Source organism: Strongylocentrotus purpuratus, unplaced genomic scaffold, assembly GCF_000002235.5.
Source record: "Strongylocentrotus purpuratus isolate Spur 01 unplaced genomic scaffold, Spur_5.0 spur5_scaffold_9, whole genome shotgun sequence".
NCBI lineage: Eukaryota > Metazoa > Echinodermata > Echinoidea > Camarodonta > Strongylocentrotidae > Strongylocentrotus > Strongylocentrotus purpuratus.
Window position 1 is genome coordinate 11,220,987 of NW_022145615.1, and position 12,989 is coordinate 11,233,975.

General features: G+C 36.7%; 1 protein-coding gene across 1 annotated transcript; it reads left to right on the plus strand.

The window, feature by feature from the left end:
• Positions 1 to 1,879: 1,879 nt before the first annotated feature.
• Positions 1,880 to 8,783, plus strand: LOC755117 (neutral phospholipase A2 3). The gene is made up of 4 exons (XM_030977328.1): positions 1,880 to 2,033; positions 5,251 to 5,404; positions 6,583 to 6,740; positions 7,905 to 8,783. The coding sequence occupies exons 1-4, from the start codon at positions 1,985 to 1,987 to the stop codon at positions 8,033 to 8,035; spliced, it is 492 nt and encodes a 163-aa protein (XP_030833188.1). The 5' UTR covers positions 1,880 to 1,984; the 3' UTR covers positions 8,036 to 8,783.
• Positions 8,784 to 12,989: the final 4,206 nt, after the last annotated feature.

Below are 12,989 nucleotides of genomic sequence, written 5' to 3' on the forward strand. Positions count from 1 at the left end.
AAAAATGATAATAAGATGATAACTAGTACATAGTACGCTCCGAATACAATGTTTACAAAATACGTTATTCATAATATTTAATTTATTTAAAACAAGTACAAATTAAAAGGAATTATATGAAAAGGAGTGCAACTACTTGGGGGAAGAGGTATGTTTTTTAGGAGTTTCTTGAATTGTTCTGTGGAATTAACTTATTTGCGTGAAGGATGGGATGTGGCTCCATTCTTTGGATGCAGTTACAGTAAATATGCGATCACCAGCTTGGCTACGAGTCTGTGGAATGGTAAGAAGAAAAGGGTCGCTAGAAGAGTGAAGATTAGGACGGGATAGGTTGTGAAATGTAAGACTATCTTTAATATATACTGGGCATTTGATTATGGAAGTCTTTAAAAACAAACAGTAGGATTTTGACGAGAATTCTTTCTCTTTTTTGGAAACCAATGCAGGTATTTTAGTAGAGGTTTGGGTCATGACGTCGATCGGCTCAATCTTATAATCTATGTTGCCGCGCTTCCCATGTACATTGGCAATAGATGTTGGACAAGAACACTGTTAAATAGACTTACATTTTTTTAAGTATAAAGGTTATCGAACCTATGTAAGAGTAACATTTCCATGAGAACAAAGATTATGACAGAACCAATCACAAGAAATTCCGTTTTATCTTCATTCAACTTCAGCATGTAACGGGTCATCCAGGCGCTTTACATGTCTGCCACAGAAGAGGTTAGGGTCTCCAGTGCACCATCTAGGCTGCAAGCCCTTTCGAATCACATGTTACATAGAGTTGTATATCATCGGCATAAGTATGTTAGACGACTTCATGGCGACGAGCAGTGCATCCAACAGGTAGAGTGTAGATTGTACAACCGACTGGACCAGTTCCATGCGGAAGGCCTGAGGGTTGAGAACAATCTCCCTTTTCTCCACTTTAATTGATCCAGTCTGCGAGATATGATTCAAGTCACCGAGCAAACTATCTGTCCTGAGCTATCTATACACAGAGTTTGATCAACCCGGTTTGAGTTAGACACAATATGGCGACTACTGCTTTGTTGGGCAACCACTAAACAAAAGAATAGGGACTTTTAGATTTGCACGTCAACAGTTTTGACTGCAACGTGTGACGTCATTTTAAGGCACAGCGCATGCGTTACGTCGTCTCAGTCGGCGATCGAGAATGCGTCAACCTCGATTTTCCTAAATCTAGTACAATATACACATACATACATATTGATATTTATATAGCGCCTTTACATGCTCAAGGTACTAGTATGCCGCGTGCGCATAACATATACAGTTCCTCAGGTAGACAAAGGAACATGCCTTCCCTGCTATGTAAAAATGTGTAGAACAGGTGTCACATGCATATTCACCTGTTCTATACATTTTTACATATTAATAGCAGTGAAGGGATGTTCTTTTGTTGAGGGTAGAATGAGGAACTGTATATTTTGTCACCCCATTATTTCTAAGTTATTCCTTTGGTAATTGTATTGCTGTGGTGGTAGATATTATCTGTTCTTCCATCACAATCAAATTATATTTGCTGGTTTTGTGGGTACAGAATGATTAAAACTGTCTGGTTCAAGATTCTGTTTTTGATTGAACATCTGTCAAATCCGTTTCTTCAATTTTGTCAAATTGTAATTGTATTCATAATCGTAATGAGATGAAGCTACCTATGTGTTTTTACGTTGAGGCTGTTGACATGCCGCTGGGTACAGAATGATTAAAACTGTCTGGTTAAAGGTTCTGTTTTTGATTGAACATATGTAAAATCCGTTTCTTCAATTTTGTCAAATTGTAATTTTATTCATAATCGTAATAAGATAAAGCTACCTATGTGTTTTTACGTTGAGGCTGTTGAGAGGCCGCTGTCTATAAATATGACGCTACTCTGTCGCAGAAACGTCCAGTGCACCAGGACCAACAAGACGTTCGCCAAAATTCATCGGACATTTGATTCCTACAGAGCCCCATCATGTATTTCAGCATACTTGTCGTTGCGATGCTCATATCGTTTGCATCAGGTAAGAACTAACAGGAATAGTGTATAGACTTAAGTTAAAAGCAGCCAAATGGAGGTTGATCGCTCGCTTGATATTTTGGGAAGAGAGATCAGCTGCCTTGTGTACCCTACAACGGTAAACATATCAATATGACCGCAGCATCCCAGCGGGACCGAGAACGTAGGGTGGATTCGTTCTCTTGATGCAATACCTACCTGGTATCCAGGCTGCCACCGTCAGTTGCTGGCGATTGCCGACCACAACTGCACATCTTCTTGTTGTCTTTCTCCATTTGTTTCTATCCTGTGCTAATCTTTTGGCTTCTGAATATATGAGACCTGTTCATTCTGTGATATTATCAAACCACTGCTTTCTCTGTCTGCCTCTTTTTCTTTTTCCTTCTACTTGGCTTTCTAATATTTGTGCTGCTAAGGGACTCCCACTGCCACGCAGAATGTGTCCAAAGTAACCCATCTTGAGGCGGGCCAATTTGTCCAAGGAGATCTCTTTCTGCGTTTAGTTCTTGTAGAACACTGAGGTTATTTCTTTTGTCCTTCCAGCTGATTTTTAGCATTTTCCTCCAGAGCCACATTTCTGCTGCCATGATGCGATTTTCATCGGCTTTGAGCAGTGTCCAGCTTTCAGCACCATAAAGCAAAGCACTCCAAACAAGGGTTTTGACCAGTTTTATTTTCATACCGATTAAGATGTTCCTGTCATTCCAAAGTACATGCAGGTCAACCATTCTCTTCTTCGCTATAGCTATTCTGATCTTTATTTCGCTGGTACAGCTATCATCGCTGTTCTTTGTAGATCCAAGATATTTGAAGCTTTCCACATCTTTGACTGTTTCCCCGTCGATCCGGATGCTACGATCGGTATCTGAGGTTTTACCAGCAACTAGAAGTTTGGTCTTTTTACCATTTAAATGCAAGTTGAGTTTCTTGCCGGCATCGTTTACTGCAAGTGTGAGACTTTCAAATCCATCTTTGGAAGATTCGATGAGTGCTGTGTCGTCAGCATATCTGAGATTTGAGATGTTTTTGCCACCAAATTTAATGCCACAGTGCGCTATATCTGCTGCCCTCATCCCACTTTCTGTGTATGTGACGAAGAGGTATGGTGATAAGATACAGCCCTGTCTTGCACCTTTTCATATCTCAAACTCTTCAGTGTCTTCACCATCCCAGCGGATTCTAGCTCTTTGGTTTACAAAGAGAGATTGGATTAAAGTGACAAGGTGTTTTGGGAAGCCCGTATCTAAGAAGATGGAGAAAAGTTTGTTGTGGCTTACAGAATCAAACGCCTTTGAATAGTCTATGAACATAATATAAGCTTGTTGATCCATGGCAATCACATTCTCAAATAAAACTTGCAAACATACAAGCATGTCTCTGGTCCCTCTGCCTTTTCTGTAGGCAGCCTGGTCTTCTGGTTGCTCTTGTCCTAACTTTTGTTTTATTCTGTTAACAATTATCACGAGTAAGATTTTGCTGGTGTGACTGATAAGGGCAATAGTAGTGTAGTTTGAGCACAGTTTTTGATCCCCAGATTTAAACAGAACAACAAATTCCTGTATCTTCCATTCATCTGGCCGATGGCAAGAAGTCCAAATGCTTGCACACAATTTGTGGAGAAATTTGATACCATATGGTCCTGTATAGCTTTCACCAGTTCGGCTGGTATTCCATCAATTCCTGGTGACTTTCCTGCTCTGAGCTTTTTCACCGCATGTTCAACTTCTGAAAAAAGTGACACTGGTTCTTGTTCCATTATAGGGACCTTCTCTTATTTATGTGGACTCTCATCAATTGGTCTTTTGAAAAGCTCAGTTCCATATTCTTTTCAGCGATCCATTATGTTTTTCCTCTGATCTAAAATGATGCCGTTCTTGTCTTTTATACATGATTGTTGTGTCTCTCTGGGGTTGGTCTTGACTGATTAGATAGCTGAGTACATTTCTTTGGCCTTACCAGCTATGTTGAAACCGTTCACTTTGCTACATCTTTCTTCCAACCAATATGCTTTATCCTTCCTTTTCTTTCTTCCAACCAATATGCTTTATCCTTCCTTATCTTTCTTTGGATTTCTGATCATAGATTCTTGTACCTTTCTTCCTTGACTTTTGTAACTTTATCCTGTCTTAATTTGCTCTTTTCTTCAGCTAGTAAGAAAACTTCATTACTAATCCAGGGCTTCTTAGCACGTCTTGTTGCTTTACCAAGGGTTACATCAGAAGATTCTTTAAGTACTGTTTCATAGACTGTCCATATCGTCTCTGATAAAGATTCTTTGTTAGGTTCTATTTTAGAGAGATTCTTCTTGAATTTGGTTTCTGATGAGTTCAAGAAAGACTGTAGAGTTTTGGGGTCTTCAAGTGATTTTACAATTATTCTTCTTGATTTTGATATCTTGCTGACTTTAGACAGTTTGATTTGCTTCTTTGCGACTAGCAGTATATGGTCCGTATCACAGTCTGCTCCTGGGAAAGCTTTGGCATCTTTGATACTTGACTTCCACTAGCCTTTAAACAAGGCCACATGCCTGATAGACGCCGAGCGACTAAAAAGAGACTAATCGCGAAAACAGAATGAACGCCAGTGCGCCTGATCTTGATGCAATAGGTTCAATCAAAACTTACAAGCGTATAGCACCCTAACTTGAGAACCGTTAGGTTTAGGAATGACCAATATTTAAAAAAAATACTAAAACATTCTGTCACATGCACTGCTCCTATAAATCGGTATATAAGACCACATGTGCATGTAGCAGTATAGTCTGGTTCTACCGTATGAGCTATTTCTCTTGCATCTTAATATATAACTATTATTATCATTATAATCATTTCTTTAAACAAATTATTATCATTATCACTTTTATTATTGTAATTATTATCTGTATAACCTTATCGTCATCATTATCATTATTCGTATCATCAATAATGTTATTTATTGTTATTAATATTGTTATTATCATTCAAATTATCTGTATTTTTTTTTAATTGTTATTGTCATCTTTATTACTATTATTATAACCTCATTATCATCATTATCATTAATCGTATCATTAAGAATGCTATTGATCATTATTAATATTGTTATTTTTATCATAATTATTATCATTAAAATTATCTTTCTTATTATTAATCATCATTATTGTTGTTGTACACATAATCATTACTATCATAGTTATTTGACTTACTATCATCATTTTAATTATCAATATGTTTATGCGGCAGGCAATCCAGCGGATAAGCAGGTTGATGAAGGCTCCGTTTTTAATTTCGGCGAAATGTCATCCTGTGCTACTAATTCATACAGTTCTAGATACGACGGATATGGTTGCTTTTGCGGATTAGGAGGTCACGGCACCCCAGTAGACAATTTGGATGTGTAAGTGCCTCTCCCTTTTCAGTAAAATTGTTTGATTGTCATTCTTATAGATATTGTTGTATTCATTGTACTATTACTTACAACAGAATAGCAAATGAATCAACTCAAGGACTATTATAATAGCTCATTGTATTACGTATGAAAACCATGTTTTGATTGTGCGCTAATTTCAGAGGGTGACGGACGAAGTTATATCTTGTTCGAAAAGTATTTCTGTTTTCATTGTTTAGTACCTGTAATAGTGTAGTAATTTGTATTTTAATGTACCTCTTTATTGTCTCATTATAGTAACTGCATTTGTTACAGCCCAAGAGATCGACATTTTCGGTCTCGAAGACCTTCTGGCTTCTGATAACATATTGAATGTTCACTAGACCACACCCATGTTATGTAAATTGTACTACCTTCTTCATGTATTTACTCGTTATATCGGTCTTGAGGTCCACCAGTTACGTTGCTGTTGGCCTCGTGAGCCAATTAATTATATCATTACAAATTTTTATTTTCAGTTTTCTTTATGGATAACTGGTTTTCTTATAAAACTGAAGATATGGCGTACATATTCAATACTGAATGAACGCCATTAAACTATTACTAACAACAACAACAACTCGTGGGCCGTCGGACTCATATACCTTTTTGGTCTACTAAGATGACCCCACCCCTTCACAAGCCTCGTGTTTTAATGGGAATGTATCCCCCTTCTTACTATTGTTAACATCAATATTACGGTCATTTTATACAATGAGGACAATTAATGTGTTTTGTAACTGAACCTTCATCTGATCACGTCGTTTGCCTTACGATATATTTTTGATATGCCATCTTGAACATGTATAGATGAATGAATCTATCGTATCAAATAAAAGCAAAGTCTTCTCTTTTTGTATTCATTCATTAATTACAATGCCCCAACATGTCCTTGATACACTATTAGCTAAAAATGTATTTTGTATAGTATACACTCTAGGAATAAATTATTCTAGAAGGTTCTTGACTTTGCACAGTGGTTTAACAATATACCATGCTCCTTCGAGCAATACTTTTAAGTTCTGCAAGTATTCTGAAACGACGCAAATGAGCTGTTTGTAGCTCAATGGTTTTCTTTTTAATAATTTCTTTCAGTTATATTCATCCATTTAGGCATTTTTTGTTTTTGATTCTCTTTGTCTCACAAGATGCTGTCAGGTGCATGACAACTGCTACGGTGATGTGGAAGCGGCTAACGGGGAACCCTGCCCCCAGGGCACCAACATATATACCCTAGAATACACTTACGAGTGTAGAGCACCCTGGAGTTGGTTCTATAAAGCCGAAGAGCTTACCATCACCTGCGGTAAGTCTTGCGAACTCAGTTCCATTTATTTTGCTTTTTTTTGTCGTTGCTTATTTAGGATCCCAATACCAGTAATATGTCAAATGTATTCATACTTCACGAATGCTATCAAATCAATTAAAATAATATCAAATCAAATCAGATTATATATCAACATCATTATATTATCTTTTCATTCATAGAAAAACGACACAAAAGACGAATAAATCGATTAATTTATTCATTGATTAAAAAAAGTAATTTATTTATTGAAGTGGCAAAAGTTTATTTTTATCGGGGCAAGCTAAAACTTTCATCCATTTCATAAATTCTCATAATATTTATTTTTTATTTATGCCAAACTTATATCAAACTTTGAGGCGGACTTACCCTTCAATATCTCGAGATTATTAATATCATGGTATGTACGTTGTAATAAGGTGTGTGGGTTGTGCGTGCGCATGCATATGTGTGTTTGTGAGTGTGTGTGTGCGTGTGTGTGTGCGTGTTTGTGAGTGTGTATTTGCATGTGTGTATGTGCGTATGAGCAAGTGTATGTGCGTATGAGCAAGTGTATGTGCGTAATGGGGAGAGATAGATGGACAGGGCGGGGTGGTTCCAAGTATGATGGGGGATGGGGTGGTCTGGGGGTCGTCAGGGGTGGGGTTGGATAGATGAGTGATAGACGTATGAGATTGTTTTTTATATATATACATATATATATATACATATAATGCAATTTCTTTTCTAGAGTTTGTTGAATGGAAGCACAACAAATAATATTCAAAACAAAACCATCGATCAGATATGACTAAGTACATGTACTTCTCAACCCAGGTGATGTAAATGGGTACCTGGCAGGAATTAATTCCTTAAAATGGTAGAGCGCCGTATTGGCAACAAGGCTAAGACCGGGGTAAAAATCTCCAAAATTTGTTAAGCCCCCCCCCCCCCCCTTGAGCATCCCTTCGGGTGGATATGTGCGCATTATAAATGTTGTTATTATTATTATTCTTGGATCAACCTTTAAAGTTACCATGCGAAAGACGTTATTCGGTTTCGAAACTTGGTCCTATCAGGGTCAGCTTGTAGACGAAGAAAGCTAGATACCTCACCATAAAATGCACATTGCCGATAGACCAACCACCATCTCCTAAATGTTATAAATCATTTTCTTATTTTCAGATGCTGAAGCCAATGACGGATGTGCGCAAGCATTGTGTGAGTGTGACAAGACGGCATCTCTGTGCTTCGCGGCGAACGAATATAATGATGAGTACGCCAGCTACGACAAGGAGAACATGTGTACAGCCTAAATAATCGACGGGGTAGACTATTCATTGCGCACAACATTCACATTAGCAGCCCTATAGGGCTGAATTACAATAGAAAATACGGAAAGGCTATAAGATATGCATGGCAAAGAATAGATCAGCAAACTATATAATTTTGTCAGTAAAGCATCAATGACGTTATTACGAATATTTTCTTTGGGAATAAGAAAAAAAAGTAGGAAATTGAATGTAGAAAAGCTAGAACAATATATTTTCATTCTCAAGATTGAATCTTTAGTTTTAGAGAGAGCAAACCAACATAAATATACATCATTATAGTTTATTAAAAAGAGAAATCGTCATCTTATAAATCATTTATTTTCTTTTCACGGGTTAACAATGATTTCGACAGTTAAGTGTATTACAGTATTCTTACATTACTACTTTAGCACTAGTTATCTGATTATATGGAATTCGTATTTGAAAGATATCGAACTTTAGAATAAAGATAGAACGATTTTAAATTATAAGAGGATACATGTGACATTTTCTTGATGGAATTCGCATGAAATTTGAAATGAGTATGATCAAATATTACTTTATTGGGTAAAGTTCACTCCACTAATTACAGTTTACTTGCATAATAATGATCACACCGAACGATTACTCCTAAGGTTAAAAAAAATGAAAGCATGGGGTACGACAAAAGAAGATTGTTGATCGAACTGAAATTGTGTTTTTCGAGATTTCGTCGATTTTGTGCAATAAAGTGAATTATACTCTCAATTCAAAAAATTGTGCAGTTTGATTATTGTACTAAGAAATTAAGTATGCGTAATCGAGATCAGCATTGTAATGATCTATACATTTCTTACCATGTGATGGCAATCAATGAATATTTAATCAGTCATATTGGATAAAGTCGTTTCATTTGAAATTGAAGACTTTTTTCTCAAATAAATCAGCCTTTATTCCGATTATACTACACAAGTTTTAAGAGTAAGGATAGGTCTAGGTCACGTTGCTCATGTGCTAAATGTGCTTTATATTTACATGATGAATTTTTACATTTTTCAGGATCGATTAGGATGAATGATGGTGGGGTGTGGTGGAGTGAGAGATTGGGAGGGTGTGCGCGTGTGTATTCACGTGTGCTGTAATGTACCTAATACAACTGACGCATTGGCTAAGTGATTTTGCTTGCATGTCTGGTGTGTTGCAGCCAGAAACGAGAGAAAGATGGAAACAGAAAGAGACACAGACACACAGATATACAGAGAGACTGTGGTTGGCATATAGTGGGAAAGAATTAATGCTGTATTAGTAGGGAGAGAGAAGTACACGCAAACTAAACTAGAGTTGTCGAATTTGGGTGTGATGAGCCGCAATTGAAGAAAAAAAAATCTTATCCTTTATCGGACTATTCTGTAAATTTCAATGTATCTGTTTTCTTAAATTATATCAAAGTTAAATTTTGTCATTTTCCTGGAGTAGACTTACGCCAACAAAGAGGTGGGCATGACTGACCAGAACACTTTGAGCAATCTATTGTATCTGTAAAGGGTACACATATAAAAGAAAACAAAATGTGTGTAAATATAAAGTTATATCTACAAAAGTAATAACACAATCTGTAGGCCTATCTAGGTTGGAGAAAAGAGTGACATAGCCGGAAAATGAGAGGGGGGACGAAAAGTTCACCGGGGAGGGGCCCCCCAAGGAAAGGAAATGCCATAGCTTTCCCACCCCCTCCACTAAATCAATGGCGCTGTTAACTTGTATATCATCCAACGAGTAAGGCAGATGCTCCCCGCGCCATGATACACCCCCACACACACACACACACACACACACACATACATCACACGACACTGACATAATAATAGAAAGTAAAACAATGGTTAAAGTCTTCTACATTTCAGGATGTACTCAAGTGCTTGCTTAATGGTAGAATATAAAGAAAAAGTAAATCATTGCGTGGTACTAAACCGTAATAACAAAAACGAGAAGTTCGACTATTTCAAGTCACGCATGATGCCCCCCCCCCCCAATAACCAAAACACTAAAAAGTAACCTCTTTTGGGATTGTATTTTAAGTGATTTTAAAGTATGATGCCTTTTGAACTAGATTTAAATGTTATCAACCCGTGCCTTCATTTAAACAAAAAAAGTACTCCTGTTCACGTTTCATCTAACCTAAAAACCACCAATTTATTACGCGACTGGAGTAACGTGATTCCACTTTACCTCTGTAAATCAAGTGTTTATGACCAAATAACCACTTGACCAAGCAACGAGTTTTTTGTCCGTTAACCGATGGTGGTGATAAATAAGTAATTATTTTAAAATGGTAATCAAAGTTGCCATAAGTTCCGCGGTGATGATCTCGTGACTCAAAAGGATTATAAATCTAAGCTGGCATACGTGACTTTTAGTTGTGAAAAATTAGTAATTATTAGGTGTCTTAAAACAGCTTTTTAAATGGTTTCAAAGTTAACATAACTTTCTTGGTGATGATCACGGAGCTAAAACTGATTATTAATCTAAGCTGTGAATCCGTGATATTTAGGTGTGAAAAATAAGTAATTATTAGATGTCTTAAAACACCTATTTAAATGGTAGTCAAAGTTGCCATAAGTTCCGCGGTGATGATCTCGTGACTCAAACGGATTATCAATATAAGCTGGGTATTCCGTGATTTCCAGGTCTGAAAAATGAGTTATCTTGGGTATCTTGATGGTTTCACAGTTACAATTTAAGTTCCGTGGTGATAATCCCGTGACTGTTGGCATATTTATATTTTCACCAGTTGATAACTGACTGTTGGCATCTTACCAGTTGCACCAGTTGATGACTGACTGTTGGCATATTTCCAGTTGAACCAGCTGACACCAATTAATTTGCATATTGAATATGGGGTGCGTGCAGATCTATGTGTTTTTATAATAATAATAATAATATTTAAGATTTATATAGCGCTGGTATACAAGTACAGTTTCTAAGCGCTTTACAAAACAAGTGAAATGAAAAGTACGGTTAAACTAAATATGTGATAAGGATCAACAAGAAACATGAAATAAACAATGCGCTTAATTTGGACGAATTACTTAACTAACAATGTATAACAATAACATGATAATGAAAAATGAAAATGTAAATACAATAATTAAGTATCATTAATGAAACTGCAATAATTATGTACATTAGACAATAAATAGATTACAAGAAGATAGGCCATGTGGTTATAAATACGGTATGATGATGGACAATTACTTCGTGTTGAATAGATAGGTCTTAAGTCTACGTTTAAAAGTGTCAAGAGTTGGGGAGTCACGGACAGAGACGGGGAGATTATTCCAGAGTTTAGGAGCACATACAGAGAAGGCACGATCTCCATAGCGGGTGTGAGTTCGAGGACCAGATGATAGTTGAAGATGAACAGATGATGATGAGCGGAGCCTGATGGAGGAGGTTTGCACCTTTGGTGAAATGAGTCCATTGATGTATACTGGAGCAAGTCCATTACGGGCCTTGTAGGTGAGAAGCAGTACCTTGAATTGGATGCGCTGTGGAATGGGGAGCCAGTGAAGAGAACGAAGAATAGGTGTTATGTGTTCGTACTTTCTTGTGCGTGTGAGGAGACGGGCTGCAGTGTTCTGGATGTGTTGGAGTTTGGTCAGATGTGAGCTGGGTAGATTTATCAACAGGCTATTACAGTAATCAATGTGTGATGTCACAAATGCATTTATTAGGCGCCCAGTAGAACTTTGGTCTAGGTACTTTCGGAGTTTTCCGATCCGGTAAATTCCAAACGAAGCGGCTCTGCATGATTTCTGAACATGTTGCTTCATGGTAAGTTTGTCATCCACTCCGACTCCGAGATTAATAGACGATTTTGATGGATTGATTGTATTAAACAATTTATCTTAATTTACAGCATATTTTTTAATTAATTATGATTTAGTTATATGCAATTCATTTCGAAAATACTACAAATATAAATTACCAGTTATTAGGACATTTCGCTACTTCGTATAAATTACATTTGATTAAACATGTGTCATGGAATGACTCTTTTCTTGTTCTGAAAGTTATGATAAAGACTTGTGACGAGACTAGAAGAAATAGTTCGGAGAAGAAGGGGAAGACGATAGTTGTTATCTACGTAATAGCAGTTCGCTTACAGCGACGAAAGTCGCCAACAGCGACGACAGTCGCCAACAGTTTAGCAGTTTGCTTGCAGTTCCAGCATTTCTATGTTGAGATGGGAACATATTAGATAATCCTTAAGGTATGTTTTATTCATTGAGTTATATGTCTTATAATAGAGTGCTGTAAAATGCCACTGAAAGTAGTTGCAAGTTATAGAGATTACAGTCACACTATATGGAAGCGATAGCCTATATGAATGTGTGTAGTGACGTGAAACGAATAGCGAACATGGATTCGTTGAAAGTTTGATTGATAGTTTAGACGGTCTTTTGAAGTCCTTTTCCTTTGTGAAAAGATAAAGTAGTTTAAAATTGATGGTAGACTTCGAATAAGTTAAGACCAAACTATGTTTACTTGCGTATGTACGCGTGAAGGTACAGTATCTTAGTTACGAGAACCTCTTCACGCACGATTTAATGCGCGGATGAATATCGTTTTAGAGATAAGGTGATAAGTTAGTTAGTCTCGTTTTAGGGCTTGAGAAAGTTTCTTGTTTGTGTTATTGATCATTCTTTTGTCTATGGTTATGCATTTATGCTTCTTTAAAAATTTGTGGTTTATCGAAAGTTGGCATATTATTTTAACTATAAAGTTTAGATTTACTAACACAAGAATGGAACTTGAGTATATGTGGAAATTGGATTCCTAAGTGTTAAACGTATTGCAAGAACATGTATTTAGTGTTTTCATTTGTTGTATTTTTGCAGGAATTATCCCACACAGTTGTTGAATCTCATTTCACTTTCTAATGATTTGTGTTTAAAATGTAAATGTTCAAAATCTA